Here is a 21,347-nt window from a genome sequence, read left to right as displayed (position 1 = left end):
AGGGGCAGGTGGAGCAGCAGAAAGCCCTCCCCGCAGCCAGACCCTGCTTCGTGTGCAGGGAAGGGTCCCCGCAGGGTCTGGGGGCTCTCGTAGCTGGCACGTGAGCTCCAGGTGTGCCCTAATTGCTCCGATGACCGTGATGGATCGCAGCAGTTAATGTGTCAATGGTCATTACCGGGGGGGTTGTGTTTTCTCTGGATTAATGAATCGGCACAGCACGACAGGCTCCTCGGAGCCGCGGGGGCTTGGGAGGGGATTCGATGGGGAAGAGAAGGGCATCGGCTTGGGGTGACAAACATTCTCCCGCATTGTCGCCTAAGGCAGCTGCTCCCACCTGCGAAAGGGAATTTGGGGCTTGGCTGTCAGTGCAGGGAGCCGGAGACCCTCGGCAGCCTGGCGAGGGGACCCTTCCTCCGGGAGCAGGGGGACCACCGGGACGGGGGTCTCGGCGCTGCGCTAGTGCTTTAAGAGGCTGGCAAAGCCGGCGGCGGGCTTCCCAGCTCCTCTTCATGCAAAACTTCCCCGGCCCCGGCTCTCCTCCTCCTCTTCCCCCTCCTCCTCCCCCTTCTCCACCTTCTCCTCCTCCTCCTCCTCGCCGCGGCTGCGGTGCGCGGAGCGCGGCGGGTCCCGCCCGGCTGCGGCTCGCTCGGCTCCCGGGCCGGGCCGGGGCTGGGGGGGGCCGGGGCCACCCCCGCCACACGCAGCAGGGCCCCCCCGGGCTGCCCGCGCCCCCCGGGCCGGGGGCGGATCGCGGCACCGGGCACCGGGCGGAGACGGGGCCGGCGGCGCCGCCAACTTGGCGCTGCCCGCGGGTAAGTGCGGGCGGCGCGGGGGGAGCATCCCCGGGGCGCCCGGTGCCCTCGAACCCTCGCCAGGGGCTGGAGTGCCCCCGCTCCCCTTCCCCACAGCCTCGCCGCTTTCCCTCCCGACCCCCCTCACCTCTCCACGCTCCGCCAGTTTTCCACCTTTCCTTCTTATTTTTGGTTTGGGGGGGCTGCGACAGCGGGGGCTGCAGCCTGGAACCCCCAGCCCCCTCCCGGCTTTCCTCTTTCCCACTCATCGCATTATTTATTCATCACTGGGAGTTGAGGAGCGCTGCCCCCCCTTCCTCGCCCCGCTGCCCCCCGCCGCGAGGGGCACGGGGGGCACCTCCTGCCCCGTTCCCCAACCTGCCACCTTTGCCCCTGAGGTGCCCACCGCCCGGCGGGGGCTCCGGGAGGGGAGCTGGGGGGCTCGTCCGGACGGATGGGGCTGGAAGGGCTTGGGGCAGGAGGCAGCGGGCGCGGGGGTGGCCGTGACCAGGGCCGAGCGCTGGCGGGGGCTGCCCTCGCCTCGCCGCAGCGGGAGCGCCCGCAGAGCCGCCGCAGGGCACGGCAGGGGCGACAGCAGAGCGAGAAAGGGATGAAGGTGCTGCCCCTTCCAGCTTGGAGGGGGTTTGGAGGTAAGATCCGACCCCGCAGAGGCACTCCCGGGCCGGGCAGAGCCCCGCTCCAGCACGGGCTCGGTTTCCTCTCCCGAGTGCTCTCCCGCTCCTTGGCGCTTTCCGGGCGAGCGGATCTGAGGCGTCGGGAGCCGCTGGGGAAGTTGGCAGCCGTGGGAAAAAACCGGAGAACTCTCTCACCGCCTGCCCGGGTGCAGCCCCGCCACCTTCCTCCTCCTCCTCCTCCCCCCCGGTGTGATGAGCTTGCCGTGCTCTGCCAGCCGAGTGTTTTTCCGGGGGCTGCTCCCGCGCTGGGGGATGCCCGCTGCCTTCGGCGGCGGCTGCGACGGAGAGGCTGCGGGTGAGTCACTGCCTTTGCCATCGCCATCGCGCTGCAGGTGACCTGTGGCTCGGGGCTCGCCGGGGGTGGCACGAGGCAGGGCTGCGGTGACCGGAGGAACCCACTGGCCGCCTGCCCCGGGCAGGGCCTGGGGAAGAGAGGGAGGGAAGGAGCGGAGCTGATCTGTTGAATGCAGCGTGGAGCTCGGGAGAACGCCACGAGAACTGCCAAAAGAAAAAGCTCATTTCCTTCCCTCCCCTCGCTGCCTGTAAGCAGCATTTATCCGCATAAGGGCAGCGGACGGGGGTGTGGGGGACGTGCTGGGCAAGGCTGTGGCAGGGGGAGAGCTGGGGCAAGACCTTCTTCCCTGTGACCCACTGCCTCCGTGCTGGGAGCCACGGTCCGATGGGATGTGCAGAGATCCCAGCTGATTTCGGCCAGCCTGGCCTAGCTGGAGGGGCAGTGCTGGGGGCTGCAGTGAGGGTGGTCCCTTTCTGTGAAGGCAGAGGGACCCCATGGGCAGCAGCGGCTGCAGCTGCCCCAGGCTGGGGGTACAGGCAAAGCCCTTTTGGGGAGGGCATCAGGCACTGGGCTGGGGGTGCTAAGCTGCATCCTGCAGGAGCGTCGAGAGAATCCTCCCTTGGGAACCGAAGCTCGGGTGCAGCCGTGGCCTGGCCCCGCATCCCAGGGGCCAGCATCGCCCTGCAGGGGAGCCTGATGGCTCCCCAAAAAAGAGCGTCACGTGCTTCAACTTTGGCATCAGGCAGGAGGAGGATGGATTTGTCAGCTCAGCCACCCCCTTCCAGCTCTTCCCAGAAAGGCAACGGCTTGAAGAAGTGGCAGGTCCTAATTATAACATCTGCGAACCTGCGCCCGCCGCCCTCCCCGGCTTCGCGCCTGCTGCGGGCACCGGCTCTTCCTCCCGGCTCCGCCACATGGAGGGCTTTGCTCTGCGGTTCCCCAGATGGCTCCGCTCAAAGCCTGGCTCAGGATGGGGGTCTCTGCCGCAGCTGGAGGGGTGTGGGCAGGGGCTGGTGCTGCCAGACCGTGGTCTCGGGGCGTGGGTGCGTGATGAGGAGCGGGAAGGCCGCGTGGTGCCACGGGCACTGCCGAGCACCAGCAGTCAGGCCGCGCTCCCGCTCCGAGCCAGCGCCGTCCCAAATTGCAGACGGTGATAAAAAATTAATTGCGGGATTTTGCTGCACGTGGCAGGAGTGGGGATGAGCAGCATCTCCTTCCCTCCCTCCAGCCTCTCCTGCTGGAGCTCTCCGCTGCCGGCAGAGACCCCGTGCCAGCCCCCGCAAGGTGAGCTGCTGTTATCTCCGCTTGCTCCGCGGCCACATCCCGCTCGCCTTCCCCGCCGCGCCATCCCATCCTTCAAAGTGAGGGATTAGTCCTGACCTGCTTGGCAGCGGGAGGGAGGCGGAAGGAGAGGGCTTGCTGCAGTTAAGGATATATATGGTGTGATAAATATTCCCTGGGTCTCATTCGCGCCCCACGGGAGCACTTTTGTTTGGACTTCAGCATCCGTCAGGGGATGCTCCAGGACGGTGAGGTGGGTGGTCATACCCAGCTTTTCGCCACCGTGGGGCTCTGAGCTGGGCACTGGCAGGACATGGTTGCAGAGAGGACGAGTTGGCACCTTGGCAATGGGCTTAGGTTTGTGCGAGCGTCGTGGTATCGGTTTGTGCATCGATCGTGGGGTTGCTGGGGCAGGGACTGCATTTTGGAGCTCCTTGGGTGGGTTTGGATGGTACAATCTGGGGTCTCTGCTCGTTGCTGCCTGCTGAGCCGTGGCCTCGCTTCTCTGAGCGAACGCTGGGGTACTGGACCTGAATACTTAAGGTTTTTCCTGTTGAGAGAGAACTTAACTGGCATCCCCTCCCTCCCTCTGTGTCTCAAATCTGCTGTACTTCATGGAGCTTTTGCAATTAAAAGGAGCAGGAGCCAAACGAAGTTCCCTGTAACTGCTTGCAAGCAGGAAGAGCGAGTGTGTGCTAATTGGGATTTTGTGCTGCCTGCTGGCTGGCCCTGCTTGCTGGGGAAGAGCAGGTGGGGAGAGAAATGGCTTGATTTTTCAAAAAGATGCTGTTGAGCTGGTGGGAGCCAGCGTGGCTTAAGCTGGCACAGCCCTCCCAGGGCTGGGGCTGGACTGGAGTCTCCGTGGTGTTGTGCTGGTGGTGCTGGGCTCCTTGGCAGCTGGGGATGGGGACATGCAGGTGAGTGCTGGGTGCAGCCTCTTCGCTGCTTGTTCCTGCATCTCCTGGGCCGTGTCACTGGCTCAGCCTCTGCCTGGTTTAACAACCCCAGAGTTGTCATGGCTCTGAACTGGGAGATGACAGGTCCCGCTGCAGGCTTAGCTCTGTGGTCCTTGGGTGTGGGGTCTGTGTCTCAGCACAGCCCAGCCAGAGCAGCACTTGCAGGGACATGCAGGAGGAACTGTGGGAAGGAGCAGCAGAGGTGATGCCTGGGATGGCTTGTACCTCCTTTGGGCATTGGAGGTGGTTTTACAGCAGGTCTCCATGATGTGGGGGAATTTTTAATCAGTGTTAAATTTCAATAAAATCACAGAATGGTTTGGGTGGGAAAGGACTTTAAAATGCATCCAGTTCCAGCCCCCATGGGCAGGGACACCTTTCACTGGACAGGGTTGCCCAAAGGGGGACTCCCTTGCCCTTTCAGGGATCTCTGTGTCTGGCGGTGCCGGTGGCCCAGTGGCTTGGCCACCACTAGAGGGGGGCAAGATGCCACCGTGCTGACTGGCCCCATGTCTGGGGTGCCAGGACCTGCAGGGCTCTGCCCACGCCCCCCATCTCTGCCTGTCCTAGGGTGGCAACATCCCCAGCACCTGCCTCTCTGCCGTGGTGCTGCTCAGCCCACCCTGGCTTGGGCAGGTGGTGGATGATGCAGCCCAGGGGCTGGAGATCTTCTCAGTTTGGGTAGTGCTGGCACTGCGCTGCAGATTCAGATCAGGCTGTGGCGTGGCTGGGATGAGGGCAATGAGGCTCCTTTGTCACCAACGATGTGTGGTGGAAGTAGGAGGAAGCAGCATTGCTCCTGCCTTTGGGGTGGGGGTAAGCACCACACTGGGCGATTCCCACCTGTTATTCCTGCCCTTGGGATGCCCCTGTGGAGCTGTGCAGGTGGGGCAGGAGGGTAGTTCTGGCCCCTCGCTGCCCGGAGCATGTGGGTAAGGCTGTTCCCTGCTCCACGAGCACCTGCTGTAGGCAGGTGTCTTCTTCCAGATGTGCACCTTCCTCCAGATGTGCAGCACCAGCCTCCTGGTGGAGGGCCTGCTTTGGGGAGGCTCAGGCCTGATGGGAGCAAGATTTGGGCTGTGCAGGAGCAGCAGCTCGTGTGTGGCTGTGGGGATGGGGGAGGCAGGTGGAGAGGACAGGGGGGCTCATCTGCCACCCCTTCCCAGGCCGTTTGCAGCCCAAGCTCATCGAGTGATTCAGGCTCCATCTCCCCTAATGATTCCGAGAGGGATCTGAACCAGCTCCCTCCTCCCCTCCCCATTATTGGTGCTTTCTTCTTGCCTGCCGTGATATTTTTACCTTCAGTTCGTTCAGATTATGTGATCAAAGGAGCCACAAAGGGGAGAGAACAGAGAGGAAAAAGCTTGAAAGAAGAAAGGGAGAAGCAGTGGGCTCTGGGGGCACTGCCAGCTCCGTAGGAGCTGCCATGGGCCACGAGGGTTTTCCTGGGAGTGGGTCCGTGTCGTGACCAACCCACCTTTGATGGGCAGAAATGTCGCAGCTCTGGGGATGAGGGCGGGAGAAGTGACCGCTCTTGGCTGGTGCAGGGCTGCTGGGGGGGACGGGACTGTGGTGTCTGAGCATCCCTTGGTCACCCCATCATCCACCTGCTCGGCACGGGCAAAGCATGACCTGCTTCCAGGCCGTGCCAGGAGCCACCTTCCCCTGCTCCGTGCCCACTGGAGACGCATGGGGTGGTTCTTGCAGAGGGCACAGGACTGTGCAGAGGGCTGATCCCTGTCCCTGATCCCCACCCGAGCAAGGGCCTTTCTCCCAGGGGCTCTCCCGGCAGGCTGGGCCCGGCGATGCGCTGCAGCATTCCCAGCTTCCTGCCTTTGGAAGCCCAGAACTCGGCACCGGGTAATTCTGGTTCCTTAAAAGCCCCGGCTGTCAGAATCGCTTTGGAGATGGGCCTTCAAGCGGCTGCGGCGGGCAGGGACGTGCATAATTTATGGAGGTGAGTTGAAACCAGGGTCCTCCTGGCTGGGGCTGGAGCAGGAGCCTCCCCCACGCTGTAAATGGGCTCGGCTCGGTGGGCAGCACTCCCGGGGCTGGTGAGGATCCGGCTGGCAGCCCCGGGCTTGGGGCTCTGTGCTTGAGCTGAGATGAATTTAAGCTGTTTCCTCGGTCTCGCTGTTGCAGCCTGTCCTGCCTGGGGAACACAGGCTCCGCGCTGCCTTCGCTGCCTGCATTAATCATGCGCTGCCCTCAGCATCCATCAGTGGCTGCTGGGAGGCAGCAGGGACGGGCTCCAGGGAGAGCCTGCCCGGGGGGAAACTGAGGCAGGGGCTGTGCTGCTCGGGCAGGGGCAGCTCAGGTGCTGTCAATATTTGCTGCTGGAAGCTGTCGATAAGGGAAGTTTGCGAGGAAGCAGCTGCTGGTTCAGGAATCAGTTGCCTGAAGGGAGAGCGGCAGGAGCACAGTGCTTTGGGTAGTGACTCGGATCCATAATGCTGGATTTTGTCAGCGCCTGGCTCTCGCTGAGGACACAGACCAGCACTGAGCCTGCTCAGTTTATGGCACTCAAGACCTGTGGGCTCATGGCAGGGGATGACTGAAAAACCTGCTGGGAAGGAGGAGGGATACTCTGTGGTAGGCAGGGACCAGGCTTGGGGTGTATGTGGGATTTGGCCCCTCACCTCCACCCAGTGCTGTCTTGGGACCTGTCCCACCCTCTCAGCTCCCTCAAAGGGGATGGGGTGGGTTCCAGGGCCTCCCTCCATGCCCGAGCTGGCCACTGACCTTGTCCTGCTCTGTGGACAGAACATGTGTGGCACCCTGACCAGCCCCTCTGCCTGGATGCAGTTCGGGCTGAGCCAAAGCCACTGGCATGAATCAGAAATCCAGTGAATCCCAAATCTATTTTCTGCAATAACCCCCAGTGCTAATTTCTGCTGGGCTCCCTGACAAAATCTCGGAATAGCTGATGTCCTCTTCACGTTCCTGCCTAATTTTCTCTCTCGCCCCTGTCCCCCTCCCTCTCAAGGTCTCCAGAGGAAGGACCCGAAGCTTTGTGTGTGCTCGTGTCTCCGCCGCTGTCTCTCCACCCCGGTGTAGCCATGCAGACCCCGGCACCCTCCGGCAGCCCGACGGCCCACCGCTGCCCCGGGGCCGGCAGTGCCATCTGGAGCCACTGACGGTGCCGGAGCGGGATCCCACCGGAGCCATGGCACCCGCCCGCGCCAGCCCGGCCCCCTGAGCGCTGCCGCCTTCCCGGCCCGAGCTCTGCCCCAGCACGGCCTTGGCGATGAGCGGGGGTCACTTCTGCATGGAGCGTCTCTCCTTCTGCCTCCTCCTGAGTGCCTGGAGCTGGGGGTGGGCGCCCGGGGGTGCCGCCAAGCCCAAGGGCCAGGGCTACCCGCACATGAACTCCATCCGCATCGACGGGGACATCACGCTCGGGGGGCTCTTCCCCGTGCACGGCCGGGGCGCCGAGGGCAAGGCCTGCGGGGAACTCAAGAAGGAAAAGGGCATCCACCGCCTGGAGGCCATGCTTTTTGCCCTGGACCGCATCAACAACGACCCCGACCTGCTCCCCAACATCACCCTGGGCGCGCGCATCCTGGACACGTGCTCGCGGGACACGCACGCCCTGGAGCAGTCGCTGACCTTCGTGCAAGCCCTCATCGAGAAGGACAGCACCGAGGTGCGCTGCGTCAGCGGGGGCCCCCCCATCATCACCAAACCCGAGCGGGTGGTCGGCGTCATCGGCGCCTCGGGCAGCTCCGTCTCCATCATGGTGGCCAACATCCTGCGGCTCTTCAAGGTAGGGCTCGGCCGGAGCCCCTCGGCAAAGCCGCTGCGGGTGCTTCGGCGGTGTTTCTCCATGTGTGCCTCTTCCTCCACAGCTGGGGGGAGGTGGGAGCTGGTGTCGTTAAAAGGCTTCTCCTGCCTCCCCCGGGTCCCCAGGGATCCCTCCCTCCATCCCCCTCCGCTGACGGCACCTGGAGCAGGAGGATTTTTATTTCTTCTCCCCCAGCTTTGTGGTGAGGGGGGATGCTGGTGGGGGAGGTGGGCTGGGGATGGGTTATGACACCAGTTTGGGGGGTGCTCGATGAGGGGTGTGGGTTATAGCCCAAAGTGTAAGGTCCCACCTGGGCAGCTGAGGACAGGATGGCTGACGGGGTGCAGGGACAGCTGAGATCACTCTGCTCCAACCCATGGGACGTCAGCCAGGCTGGGGGCACTTGTTCTGTGCCACCAACCCCGCAGGTGCTCAGCCTGCGATGGGATGAGGGCAGCTCTCCCTCCTGCTCCGTGTCAGCTGCAGGAATGCCGAGTTGATAATTCCTCTCCCCCTTGCTGTGTATTTATTTATCTGCAGCCACGTCCGTGGGCTGGAGAGTGTGAATGAGGGCCCCTCTGCAGGAATGAGGGAAGAACATAAATATTCTGTGCCCCCAGCAGTGGTGGGAGCCCCATCCCAGCTTGGCCTCTCCCCAGCACTCTGTAACCCCTCTGTTCTGCAGGACTGGTGCTGTTTCCCTTTCTCTCTTCCCCCTCCTCTTCCTCTGCCAGCCCAGCGTGCTGAGAGCCAGGTGCCCTCCTGGGAGGGCTGGAAGCTGTTAGTGAGGACAGAAAAACCAGATCGCTGATGGAGTTTGATTTTTCTGGGTCCTTTTTTTTTTTGAAACGTGTTAATGTTCCAGGCGACGAGTGAGAGGGCTATTCAATAATTAAAATAATATAAATTAGAGGGAGTGGGAGGAACTTAAAAGCTATTTGCTGAGACAAGAAAGATTGAATGCTTGCTCTGGAGAGGAGGAGGCAGGCAGGCAGCGGGGAAGGAGGCAGGAGAGTGACAGTTGGAGGTGCCTACAGTCTTTCTAGGTTCTTGCCTTTTTTTTTTTTTTTTTTCTTTTCTTTTCTTGCCCTTCTCTGGTTTTGATCCTTGGCCAAAGAGCTGTGACCTGTGCAGGAAGGATGTCCCTGAGCTCAGGTGCTACCCTGCCTCAGCTGTGCAGCCAGGCACTGGGGCTGCTGGTGGTACATCTTGAGCCCCAGCAGCTTTAATCCAGAGCTGATCCCATCCCATCCCATCAGGACAGGGAGGAAATACAAAGGGGGGGAAGGGCAGGTAAAGAGGGGATGGAGAGCTCAAAACCCCCTAGGAGGGGAGGACAAGGCCAAGCTCAGTCCTTCCTAGACAGCAGCAAATCGTGGCGTGGGGCTGAGCAGGTGCTCAGAGTTGGTGGCTCCCAGTGGTCCCCAGCACAGGGATATCATTCCCATGGGATGGGGGTCTCGTCCCACCTGTCTGGGCACAGCATCGTTCATGCAACAGGCAGGGGCTGGGGAGCTCTGGAGTCTCTTCCTCCTGCCATGGCCTGAATGCTGCTGCTGCTCTTTGTTATTCAAACACGGGTTTGATGGCAGGGACATGCTTGAAATGAAAATAAGGGACTTCCATCTCGCGCCGCCGCTGACCTTTAAGCGCGGGTGACTCCGCTCCGGGGTTCAGCGAAGCTCTGCTGCCCAGGGCACAGGCAGCTGCCTCTGCCCATTCTCTGGGGAATGGCACTTGCTGGAGCTCTGCTCCTGCTTGGCCCCGTGTTGCTGTGTCACTTGTGTCCCCCTTGGTGCTCGGGGACACTGGTGTAAAGTGCTGGGAGCTGCAACAGGGGGACCCGCTCGCGATGCCCCCTCCCTGCCAGGGCAGTTGTGCTGGTGGTTAAAGTGCCCTCTGAGTGCTCTGGTTTCTGAATTGCTGAAGTGGTTCTCCAGGATGGCTGCAGCACATCTTGGGGGGGCTGTAGCATATCCAGTGAGTGGTGAAGGCACAGAATCAACTAGAAAGTCCAACAAGGTGAGGAGAAAATACAAGTACTGCAGAGTCCTGGCTGGGAGGGGGCACAGCAGCCCCCCTAGTTTTCCCTGGGAGCCTGGAGCAGCCCCTTCTGTCCTGTGACCGTACACACAGCAGGGGTGGCTGTTCCTGTCTCTGGATGATGCTATCCTTGCTACATCCCACACTCCCTCCTGTGCACCTCTCCCTGTTCCATCCCTGCTGTGCAGCCCCCAGCCCTCCCTGCTAGGCTGGCCTCGCCCCTCCCTGACAGGCCTTTTGTCGCTCCTGTGCTACATAAATAAATAACAGGTCCTTCGTTAGCTGCCGCTGCCTAATTAAAGCTGTACGTCAGTGGAACAACTTGCAGATGCGGCATCCTCTGTCCAAGCTGGTTTCATCACTCCTCGTCGCTCTGCCTGCAGAAAATCCTTCCCCCAAACCCGTGCTCTCGGCTCTGTGCGATAGCATCTCTCTGGCATCACTGCCAGAGCGCTCTGGCACGTTCCAGCTCCTTCCCACCCCTCGCTGCTGGCTTTCCAGCCCCAGCTCTACCCACTGTCTCCTGAACCACCACAGTGGTGACGGTGCGAAACAAACCAGATCCATCTCCTTCACGTGTGATCTCCAAAAAGCTGCGTCAGGGTTTGGGGTGCGTTTTCCATGGGACAGGATGGAGCCCAGGTGCTCAGCCAGGCTGAAGAGCATCCTTGGCCGGAGGGTGGACTTGACACGTGCCAGGCGCTTTGAGACGCTTGTTTTCTCCGTGTCAGTGAGTGCAGCCACTCTCTTTAGCGCAGGAGTGTTGTACAACATGAATAATTCACCTGAGGACGGTGCTGCCCGCGGTGTGTGCGGCACGGCCACAGGCGCTCGGCACCTGCAGGCGGGTGAGGCTGTGCTGCCTGGGGCTGGGGGTGCAGAGCAGGATCAGCCCCTGGTGCTGAGCCCCCTGGCTCGTGTCGGGGTGCCCTGAGGCTCTGGGGCGTGCTGGGTGCTGTGTTCAGCACACGCTTCCCCACTCAGTGGGTGAATAACCTTCCCGGGGTGGCAACGGGCAGGAGGACACTGATTAAGTGCCTGCTCCTGCCACTTCAGTTCCTTGCTCTTTGCTGGATTTATTTAAACAAATTGCAGCTGCCTGGCTCCCCTGGGCTGCCCTGGCCCCACGGCCCTGAGGCATGGCTCGGGGAGGAGGGGTGGGAGGCCGAAGGCAGAGGGGTGGCAGGTCTGGCAGGGAGGATGTTGAAGGGCAGCATCTCCTGCACCTGCCGCGCTTCCCAGGGCTTTATTTTTGCCTTACTGCTCTCTGAGGAGATGCTGAGGGCTGGACCCTGGCTTGGCACTGTGCCAAGGGGAAGGGGCAGCAGGACAGATCTGCAGCTCGCTCTGCTCCGATGCCTGCCCAGCCCCGCTCAGCCCCTCGCTGCTGCAGCCCCTGCGGTGCTTTACGCTCTCCCTAATTAAAAGCTGCCATCCAAATGGCTCGATGATGGAAATTCTAATTAAATCAATTCCATCTTGTCAGTGAACCAGAGGTTTGCATAAGATATGCATGAAATTAATAATTATGGGTAGGGAATTAGCTGTTCCCGACCCTGTTTCTGGGGTGGGGGGCTGGTGCAGGAGCCTCTGCTCGTGGGGTGCTCCTGACAAGCGTGCCCAGCTCTGGCTCTGCAGTGCCCTGCTGGTCTGGGGCTCCTTTGCTCCTGGCTGCTCAGGCTGGTGTTCAGGTCGATGGTTTAAGCCTTAGCTGGGATGTGCTGAAATTGCTACCTTTGTCTAATTCTCCCCAGTCTGGGGGGATTCTGCCCCACACCGGTGGAGAAAACGCCTCAGCAGCTCCTGAGCCGTGTTCATGGTGGGTGACAATGGTGGGTACAAAATCCAGCTTTTCCAGTGCATTGGAAGTCGATCTCACCAGTCCTTTGATCCAGGAAGCTGGGGGAGCAGGATGACATCCTGAACCCTGGCTCCCACCTGCACTCTAATCCCAAGGGACATTTCTCCAGGCTGAGGGTGCTTCTGGATGATGCTGATTCTGTTTTTTGGTTCAAAAAAAGAGAAGGAAGGAGGTTTTATCCCCTGCCCTGGGGTTACTCCCCACTCTGACTCACAATGAAGTCTTGGAGTCCAGGAGAGCTTTCCTGCCCCCTTCTCAACCTGGTGTTTATTCCAGGCTGGAGATGAGCCAGGCAAGAGAACATCAGTGGCCAAATATGCAGCTGAGATATATTTCCAGCTCCCCCTTCCTGCTGCATCCTTCTTTCTAAGAACCTTGAATTCCCTGCCTGCATTTTGCTTTTATGGACCTAAAAGGACTTTTGTCTTTTATCTGAGAAAATAGCTGGAGCCAGGAGTTGGGCTATCAAAAAGGCAGAGGGGGAAAAGGCAGAAGAAATCTATGAAATGGTCATTTGGGAACTGGTATTTTATTTTCCCTTTCATCCAAGGCAGAAGAATGAGAGAAAAAAAAAGCTCTTTCCTTTTGTTTATTAAAATACAGCCTCCAGTTTGTAGCCTGTGGATCAACAGGTATTTTCTGGGCTTTGTTGCTGAGGTTGGAGCAGGATGGACAGGCCTGAGGTTAAGCCCAGACCACCTGAGCTCAGATGGGGTGGTGGTGGCATGCGGAATAGCTGGGAAGTCTCCATCACCAGTGTCCTGTGGAGAGGGCAGGGGTCTGGTTAAACCAAAACACTTCTCAGAGGAAAAATCACTGGGAAAGGATCCTCTGGCAGGGCAGGGCAGGGCTGCATCCCTGCCTCCCAATCACCTTGGACGTGGGCACTGCTGCTTGCCGTGTCCTGGTGGTGCGGGCACTCTGCAGGCATCGCCTCCATCCCGAGCCCATGCCGGTCCTGCGGGCACGGCAGGAGGAGGTGAGGGAGCGGGCTCGGATCACCCCCCCTTCCCCCGGGATGAGTGATTGCCAGGCGAGCGCCTCACCTGCTGAGCAGAATTTTAATCGAGTCTCAGGCACCGGCTCCAGTCACAGATCCCCAACGAGCAGATCAGAGCCCCTCGGAACGGAGCACAAAGCAGATTGTCACAGGGAGTAATCCTATTTGTGCCTTGATAAAGATTCCTTCCTCTCCCTCTCCCACTCCTTCCCCATCTCTCCCTTTTTTCATCTCCTATTTCTTAGGCAGGTAGAAGGGTGGCTGCTCCTTTCCAGGGGCCTTTTAGCATTCAGGTGGAGTCATGGGTTTTATAACACCGGAATAGCATTTAATAGAGAGAGAGGCAGGAGCAGGAGAGGAAAAATAACAGAGAAACAAAGGAGAAACTGGGAGATGCAGGAGTGGAGGAGGATGGAGAGGGTCCTGGGGCTGGCAGACCCAGGAGGATCTGTGGGGTTGCCCTGGTGCACATCTCTATCCTCGGGATGCCACGCCCCAGACGGGCTCCCAGAAAGCTGGATGGATCTTATAACACAAACTAGGATTCCCACAGACCCCAAACCTCCCCTGGCCCCTGCAAGCCCACCCAGGTGTCTCTGCTGCTGGGAATTGGCTGACTGCTTACTGGGGAGGGGCATTGGGTGAGGCAGCCTGAGCTGATTTGGGCATCCAGGTGCCTGCTGAGCCTGGAGGATGGCTGGGATCCATCACAGTCCCCTGTGGTTCTGGCAGCTGCAATTACTGAATTATTCCTAAAGTGGATCAGAGGGAACAGGAGAGAAGGAGAGCCCTGGAAGTGCTGGGGGTCATGTTCTACACCCGCTCACCCCTGAGGCACGGGGTGGTCTGGAGTCAGTGATGCCCTGGGCTGTTCCTCCTCTGTTTTCTCCGTTCTGCAGTAAAGCAGCACCTGCAGGAAGGTGAGAGGGTGGTGGGTGGCCAGAGCCCTCCCTAGGATGCACCAGCTCCAGGCAGCCCTGCCATTATTTAAAACCTTGCCCAAGTTTGGGGCAGGGCTCTGCCAGCCCCTGCTGTACCTGGGGCAGGTACCTGCTTGGCAGTGGGACGGGGAGATGGTGGATGGGGCTGTCTGGGTGCTCGGGATGTCTTTGGTAGTAAGCTTCAGGCTTGTGGTGAGAACCTGGGTTTGATAATTTAATAAGCCTTTTCCATCTTGAAGATAAATGAGGATGTGTGGTGTGTTTTGGAGATGGAAAGTGCTGTGTAAGTGTTAAACATCGCCTGATCTGGCGGTGCTAAATCATCCCAGCGCACTGGGAGGTGCGGCAGATCTGGTTAATTTAAAGGGCTTATTTATGGCTTGGGTGGGCAGGACCCGGCGGGGGGGTTGGATCTGTCCCTCCTGGGGCAGGGAGCCGAGGGGAGTCCTTGGCAGTGCTGGCCAGGGCAGAATTTGGGTTTCCTCTTTGGTCTTTTCCACGCCAGGCACATCTGACGATCAAGAAACCCCTCTGGGGTCCCGCTGGGTGTCCCTGAGCTGCAGGTGGTCCCCAAGCCCCGATGTCTCCTGGAACCCCCCACGCCCACCTGGTGGCACGTGCTCCACCTGACCCATGGTGTTCCTCCACTCCCACCTCCCTGCCCCTCAGATGAGAGATGTCCTGCTGCCCCTCATGCTTTGCCTTTCCCTCCTCCATCCCAGATCCCCCAGATCAGCTACGCCTCCACCGCGCCGGACCTGAGCGACAACAGCCGCTACGACTTCTTCTCACGCGTGGTGCCGTCGGACACGTACCAGGCCCAGGCCATGGTGGACATCGTCAAAGCCCTCAAGTGGAATTACGTCTCCACCTTGGCCTCTGAGGGCAGCTACGGGGAAAGCGGTGTGGAGGCCTTCATCCAGAAGTCCAGGGAGGATGGTGAGTGGATTTCTCCAGGGATGGGAGCAGCTGTGGCTGGAGGAGAAAAGGCACTGGATGGGGTGGTGGGAACATGTGAGCTCCTTGGGCTGAGCTGGGATGTGTTTGGGGTGATGAATAGGGGTGGATGGTGCAGTTTGGGGGATGACCCCGGAGCAGGGCAGGTTTTGGGGCTGCTGTGCTGATTGCAAGGACAGTGGGGTGGTCAGGAAGGATGCAAGCTTTCCATCAAGGGTTGGGACCAGCAGTACTGGACTTCCCTCTGCAGGGCAGGCTGCTTTTGGGAAGCATCTTGAGATCCCATTCCTTGCTCTCCAGGAGACCTCAGGTCCTCCAAGCTGGTCTGACCCCTTCCCCCTGCATCTGAGCCACGGCGCTGGGCATCTTCCAGAAAAAAAAGGCTTTTACAAATATTCCCAGGTTTTAACAGAAAATGAAGTTGGCACCACCGTGCATGTTGCCCAATTTTAGTGGAATTATCCCTGAGGGCAGGTGCTTTAATTTGTCTACGAGCCTTGGACAGGCAGAAAGTCCATGCTCAGCAAAACTCTTTGGGAGGATTTGTGTAGAGCCAGAAAGCGTTTTGCTGACGGGAGCTCTGGGATGCTTAGGGGGGATTAGCAGCCTCGGGAGCAGCGGGGGAGCTTGTGGGTACCTGAGCATCAACCCTCGGGCAGCTGGGACAGGTGAATTGGGAATTGCTGCTGTGGGCGCTCTTACTGTGCACGTGGAGCTGCCCCACAGAGGGCTGGCACAGCCCCTGCCAGGGGTCCCTCCTGGCTCTGGTATCACCTCACCTGTACAGCATCATGTGCACAGGGTGAGGTGGGAGCTAAAGGGTGTTTTTTGAGGCAGTTAAAACCCCGTGGTGCTCAGGCTGCTGCCTATTACTGGTTTAAGTGCGTCTGAATGGCACATTAGGTTCTGGCAAAGTCGGTGGGACACCAGCCTATCTGGAGCCAGTCAAACTGTGTTATGGCCTTATAAATGGATAAAGGGAATAAAATCTTCGAGGTGACGAGCTCCTAATCAAAGCCCTATAAATAGGAACGGCGTTAATTCCGCCTCACGCGTGCGCCCTGGCACCGGCTGCGCTTTTAGTATGCAGAGAAACCCATCTGGGGATCCAACCTGGAAGCTGCTCTTCAGGATTTTCACTTGAAAAGCGGAATATTTTCCCGGGGCTGTGGTTTTCCAAGGAGGAGCGCGTGGGGATGCTCTGGAGCAGTCGCTGCAGGGGGTGGGTGGGTCTGTGGGTGCAGAGGTGCTGCTGCCTGTGTGTGGGGCTCGGCAGGTCTGAGGGAGTGGCTGGAGGATGCTCTGCTGCCCCATCCTGGGTGCAGCCCCCCAGGGGTGTGGGTGCAGACACCATGGGCACACATACGGGATCACAGCACAGTTCAAACCCATACTCCTCCTCCATTAAGCACCAGTGAGGAGCAGTGGTTGTGCCTTGTGGTCCTGCTGCAGCACAAGCACTTCTCCTTCGAGATACCTGTGGTTACCACGAACTCCTCTAACCAGATGTTAACGACCTGACAGTGTAATTGCAGAGTAAACGAGTGTACATGGAGCTGAAACAGCCGCGTGTTAATCCAGAGCTGAGAGAGTCCTGTAATTTGTGTATCCACATAACCCAACGATTATGTGCATTAGTGATAATTTAGTTATCAAAAAGCATAATTCCACAGTGACTGCAGCGTAACAGCGGCGTGAGGGCAGCCCAGTGGTGAGGCTGCGTTCCTGATGCACTGCAGGGACACAGAATTTTGTAAGAGGTGTCGTGTGCCAGCCTGAGCACAGGGGCCTGGGTGGGCCCTGACCTGCTCCCACCTGCTCTCTGGAGCATCTCCCATGGGGGTGAGTGCAGGGGGTCAGCCTCAGATCCCCAGTGAATAATGGCAAGGCTGGGCTGAAAACATGCTTTTTCTTTTTTTTTCTTTTTTTTTTTCTTTTTTTTTCTTTTTTTTTCTTTTTTTTTCTTTTTTTTTTGCTTTATACTTTTTTATTTGAATCCCCCCCAGCCCTGCCCTCTGTGGTGGTGGCTGCCAGGCTGGAGGAAGAGCCAGGCTGTGCCCACTTCACCTCTCTGTCTTCCCTTGTGCAAAGTGCTCTGCTGACACCAAACACCTTTACACCAGCGTGGATCCACTGGGAAGGGCTGAAGGATCCATGCCCTGAGTTAGAGCTGGGTTGGATATGTTTGGCTCTCAGATGCATTTCTCCAGCAGCCTAAAGGGCCTTGCAATTTACTGCTGCTTCCAGGGTCTCCAGCCTGTCAGAGGGATGGAGAGGGCTGTTGGCTGAGGGAGGATCTGGCCTGTGCCAGGGGCTCTCCAGCTGTTGGTCAAGCAGTGATTATCTGTGCAGGGGTGTTTATGCTGGGGGAACAGTCAGTCCCAGCCCAGCCCCTGTCCCAGCCCCAGCAGAGCCCACGCTGGCTCTGCCCAGGGGGTTCCTCACCCACCCGGCTCAGGGTGAGCATCTCCCGACTCTCATCCCCACCACGCTCTGCTTCATTTCTCATGCCAAGCCTGAGCCTTCAGAGTCGGGTTTTATTTCCATCAGGCAATAATGCTCATTGCTGTCGTTAGCAGCTCGCACTCAAGCTGTTTGCTTTCTGATGCATTATCAACTTGACCTTCAGTTTCAATTTTTAGCAAAGCCTCACGTTGAAGCTGCACATCGCAGTGCAAAGCGTTTCTGCTCCAGGCACAAACCGACCTCCGACGATGATGGGGGGAAGAAACTCACCCTGGAGATGGGTTATTCTTGCAGCTGGGGCTGGCCCTAGGCTACCACAACAGACTGACCCGGGTGGCTGTTATATCTTTATTTATATATCTTTATATCTCTGTCCACATTGCACTTACTCTGGCGGTGATGCTGCTGGCCCCTGGTGATTGCTGGTGGCTGCACTGGTGGCTGGAGAGTCCTTACCCTCTAGAGTGCTGGTTTTTTGGGTGTCAGGATTGAAGAGATGTTAAGACTGCAAAGGATGAGTATTCTTCAGCCATTTTTGAGGGTTTTAAGTGCTTCTCCGAAGCATCCTGCTCCCAAAAAACATCTCGCATAGGCAGTGTGTGTCAGCTGGATTTCCACTGGGCACCAAGAGGCACAGCAGGGCCAGCATCGAGGTGTCCCTGGTGTCCCCATCTCCAGCCCTTCTGCCCAGCATCTCCCCATGCCTCTGACCTCTGGCATCACTTGGGTGGGTGGATAGACCCCTGTGCAGCCCTTTGGCTCTGGGTGGTTGATGTCTCTGCTGTCACCAAGCTCTCGGAGCTGAGGAGCTGGATTGATGTTTATGTAACAGAGCTGGTGAGCACAGCGTGTTGTGCTGTGTGTTGGAATGTGCAGTGCTGGGTTTGTGAAGAGGGGAATTTTTCCAGCCCAACACAGGACTCCTTAGTCATGTGTCTGGATCAATTTTACTGTCATTTCCCCCCTCTATTGTTTTATCCTTCACTGAGTTTTCTATATTTTTAGTTAAGAGCCTGATGTATATTTGTGATGCATTTGCTCATCCCCATGTGACATCCCTGGCTGTCTCTTTCTGGTTTTAGCTGGGTTCATTACTTTTGGTTGACGCACCAGGGTGTTGCCCCCAAAAAGCAACTCCCAGGTCTTAAGACAGGAGGTTTGACCACAGTGTATCGGTCTCACCACGTGTGGGAGCTTTGCCTCCATGAGGGGATCCGTGTCCCTAATGACTTCTCCTTTAATGAGTTGGTTCCTGGAGGCTTTGAAGTCACAAGAATAATGAATCCTGGGGCAGGGGAACAGCTCCCAATTAAGACTCTGGGCTTGGGAATCTCACATGAAGGGGCAGAGTTAGGAGGGGAGCCAGGGGTGGGCAGGGGAGCCGTGCAGGTGCTGCTCACAGAAGGCCAGTGCTGCAGGGCTGTGCAGAGCCCAGTCCCTCCTCAGGGTGCCCAGGTCTGCTCAGGGTGCCTATCCTGGCGGGGGGAATGTGCACATGGCTGTTCCCAGCTCTGCTGGGCCGGGTCCCCCTTACCCAGGTCCCTGCTCGCCCTGGCAGCCGCCGGCTCTGCGGGAACCCTGGCAGAACCCCCCGAGTGCTGGTGGAGTTAAATGCCAGCAAAAGCTAATTAACCACCTGCAATCAGGAGGGGCACCCGGAGCGGCTGCACTCCCACTGAGCTGTAATGGTGGAGATTAAACCCTGACCCGTGTTTGACAACAGGCGTCACCCCGGCGGCACGAGGAGGGTCTCTGGAGCCCTGGCGAGGTCCCCCCGGGCTGGGGACGATGCTGCTGGCAGGGACACGGCCACATGCCTGGGGATGGTGCAGGCAGCGTTTGAAGTGGAAGTTTGGAAATGGCTCAGGTTGGGTTTTTGAGGCTGTTTCTTGCTGCAGGTGCCCTCTGTCCTGCGCTGCCATCCATCAGTGATGGTGGGCACAGGATCTCAACTGAGCATCCTCCAACCCACAACCTGCCTCCAGCAGCTGGCTGTGGATTCTTAACCCCATCCTGGAGGCTTTCCCCTCTGTTCCTGCTCCTCTTAGCCTTTTCCCAAAATTGGGGGTGGAAAGGGGCCCCCATCCCTGACCTCCTGCCTTTTCCTGGAGTCACATCACACCTTGTCACAAGTCAGGGAGCAGTGCTGCGCCGTCCTGCTGGAAGAGGGAGAGCAGTTGCCTCCTCCCCATCGCCTCCACCTCCTCACTTTGATTTCTTGCTTTAGAGGAGTGTTTTGACTAAATGGATTTTTGTGCAAAGACAGTGGGAGCATCACTTGGCAAATCCCTTTCCACTGCGGTGCCAGGGGCTGTGAATAATGCAGGTGCTGAGAGACAGGGCTCCCCAAAACACACAGCTCTGCCTACTCCAGCCACTGCCTGCTGACCCCCTAGACCTCTTTCTTTTTGTTATTAACTTTTCAGTAATTAAGTAGATAAAAACAGTAACTGGTGTTGTCAGCATCTGCTGCAGGAGCGAGGGGCTCCCCGGCCCTGCAGGCTCTTACCTGGAGGAGCTGCTTTCCTTGTTAGTTTGATTTAGTGGAGAAGCTGAGTAACATGGTCATATCTGAATTGCCATCGATTTCGTCTCTTTTCTTGTTTATTTACGGGCTCATCTCCCCTGTCCCTGTATCACACACGTGTTCAGCAGTGCATGTCACAGAGGGACCTGTGTCACTGTGTGTGCCTTCCTGCCCTCCCTGTGCCCCGAGCCGAGCACAGGCAGCACGGGAGCCCCGGGGTGTTGGTGCCCGGGGGCACTCAGGGGTGTGTGTGCCCGTGCCAGCCCCGGGGTGTTGGTGCCCAGGGGCACTCAGGGGTGTGTGTGCCCATGCCAGCCCCAGGGTGTTAGTGCCCAGGGGCACTCAGGGGTGTGTGTGCCCGTGCCAGCCCCGAGCTGCCCCGCGTGTGTTCAGCTGCTGTGGCTGCGCCCAGGCTTTTGGAAGGTTCTTCTGTTTGCAAACTGCTGCTTTTTGTGCTTTTCTCCATTTATTGCCATGGAAACTGTAATTAAGCGGCACGGTGGCCCCTGGCAGTGTGCCCTGACCCCTGGCCTGGCCCAGGGCTCGGCAGGGATCGGGTGAGTGTCCCTGAGTGTCCCAGGGCCATTCCCATCCTGCCAGCACTGCCTGTTGCTGCCGGCCTCGCCTGGCTGATCTGTCTGTCCGGGTGTCTGTTTATCCAACTCCCTCCTCTCCATCCATCTGGCTCCCCATATGGGAAACAAACAGCAAATTGGCCCAATTTCTTACCATAGGAAAAAAAAAACCCAGGAACCCCCTGAAAAGTGCTGGCCAGCAGCACAGGCTGGGGATGCTGTGCCCCCATCCCCACAGCTCCCCTTGCTGCCTGCTCAGCACCCAGCAGATCCCCCTTCTCTCCTTTTTGGGCTGCAGGGGGCTAAATTTTCAGTTTTACTGCAGCTCCATGTAAACCCTCCCAGAGCCTGTCCCCATCCAGTCCTGCCCTGCTCCTCTCCAGGGCTGTGCACTGGGAATCTCTCCCTGCCCTGGGTGCTAATTATGCCGACCTTTGCTTAATCTGGGATCTGTTAGTGGCAGGAGGCATCAGCCGTGTCATTTACTATGCAAATTAAGACCATCAATTACATCCAGAAGGTCCCACAATGTTTAATTTTCACTCTCATCTCTCTCTTTATTGGCATCTGCAGAAATGCAGGAGCGGGAGGGCTCTGGCTTTCCGGAGCTGGAGGCTGGGAGCCCAGCAGCCATGTGTGTGGGCTCTTCCAATTGCCAGCTTCCCCTTATCTCTTTTAATTTTAATTACCTGCTTTTGCAATGGCCCCTTGGAAAGCTGGGCTGGAGCTCAGCCGGTGCAGCAGGGATGGGAATAAAACCCTCTGCAGGGCCTGGCTGCTGTCTCGGGGCAAAGGGCTCATCTACTCTTCCCATGGGCTGGTTTTGCCAGAGTCTGACCATTCCATGTGCAGATGAGTCTGACCATTCCACGGGCAGAACCCTTTGCAAATCCTGGGCTGGGGAGGGGCTGGTGCTCGGAGCTTTCCCGGGAATTCCTGGAATGTCTCAGTGCCGGGGCTCTCTCTGCACAGGGGGGGTCTGCGTGGCCCAGTCCGTCAAGATCCCGAGGGAGCCCAAGCCGGGAGAGTTTGACAAGATCATCCGCCGCCTCCTGGAGACCTCCCACGCGCGGGCCGTCATCATCTTTGCCAACGAGGACGATATCAGGTGTGCAGGGGCTGGCCTGGCTGGGAGGGGGGGCTGGGGCTGGGGGACTGAAGGGACGTGTCTGCAG

The 21,347-nt window shown here is 58.8% G+C and overlaps 1 protein-coding gene across 2 annotated transcripts in view; it reads left to right on the top strand.

Moving 5' to 3' along the window:
• The first annotated feature begins 708 nt into the window (after positions 1-708).
• GRM4 (glutamate metabotropic receptor 4) overlaps positions 709-21,347 on the top strand; it is a 35,202-nt gene continuing 14,563 nt past the window's right edge. The window contains exons 1-4 of one of the 2 annotated variants that reach the window (XM_027896776.1): positions 709-812; positions 7,005-7,784; positions 14,370-14,586; positions 21,145-21,280. In XM_027896776.1, coding sequence (XP_027752577.1) covers positions 7,266-7,784; positions 14,370-14,586; positions 21,145-21,280 — 872 coding nt within the window. In that variant the 5' untranslated portion in view covers positions 709-812; positions 7,005-7,265. Of the gene's footprint in view, positions 813-1,461; positions 1,782-7,004; positions 7,785-14,369; positions 14,587-21,144; positions 21,281-21,347 lie in introns of those variants that run through there. The other variant, XM_027896777.1, reaches the window with a different exon arrangement.

The sequence above is a fragment of the Empidonax traillii genome, unplaced genomic scaffold (assembly GCF_003031625.1).
Source record: "Empidonax traillii isolate 1590-97213 ecotype Southwest subspecies unplaced genomic scaffold, ASM303162v1 scaffold516:size646513, whole genome shotgun sequence".
Lineage (NCBI taxonomy): Eukaryota > Metazoa > Chordata > Aves > Passeriformes > Tyrannidae > Empidonax > Empidonax traillii.
The sequence above is the reverse complement of the archived record's forward strand: the minus strand, read 5'-3'. Positions and strand labels throughout refer to the sequence as shown.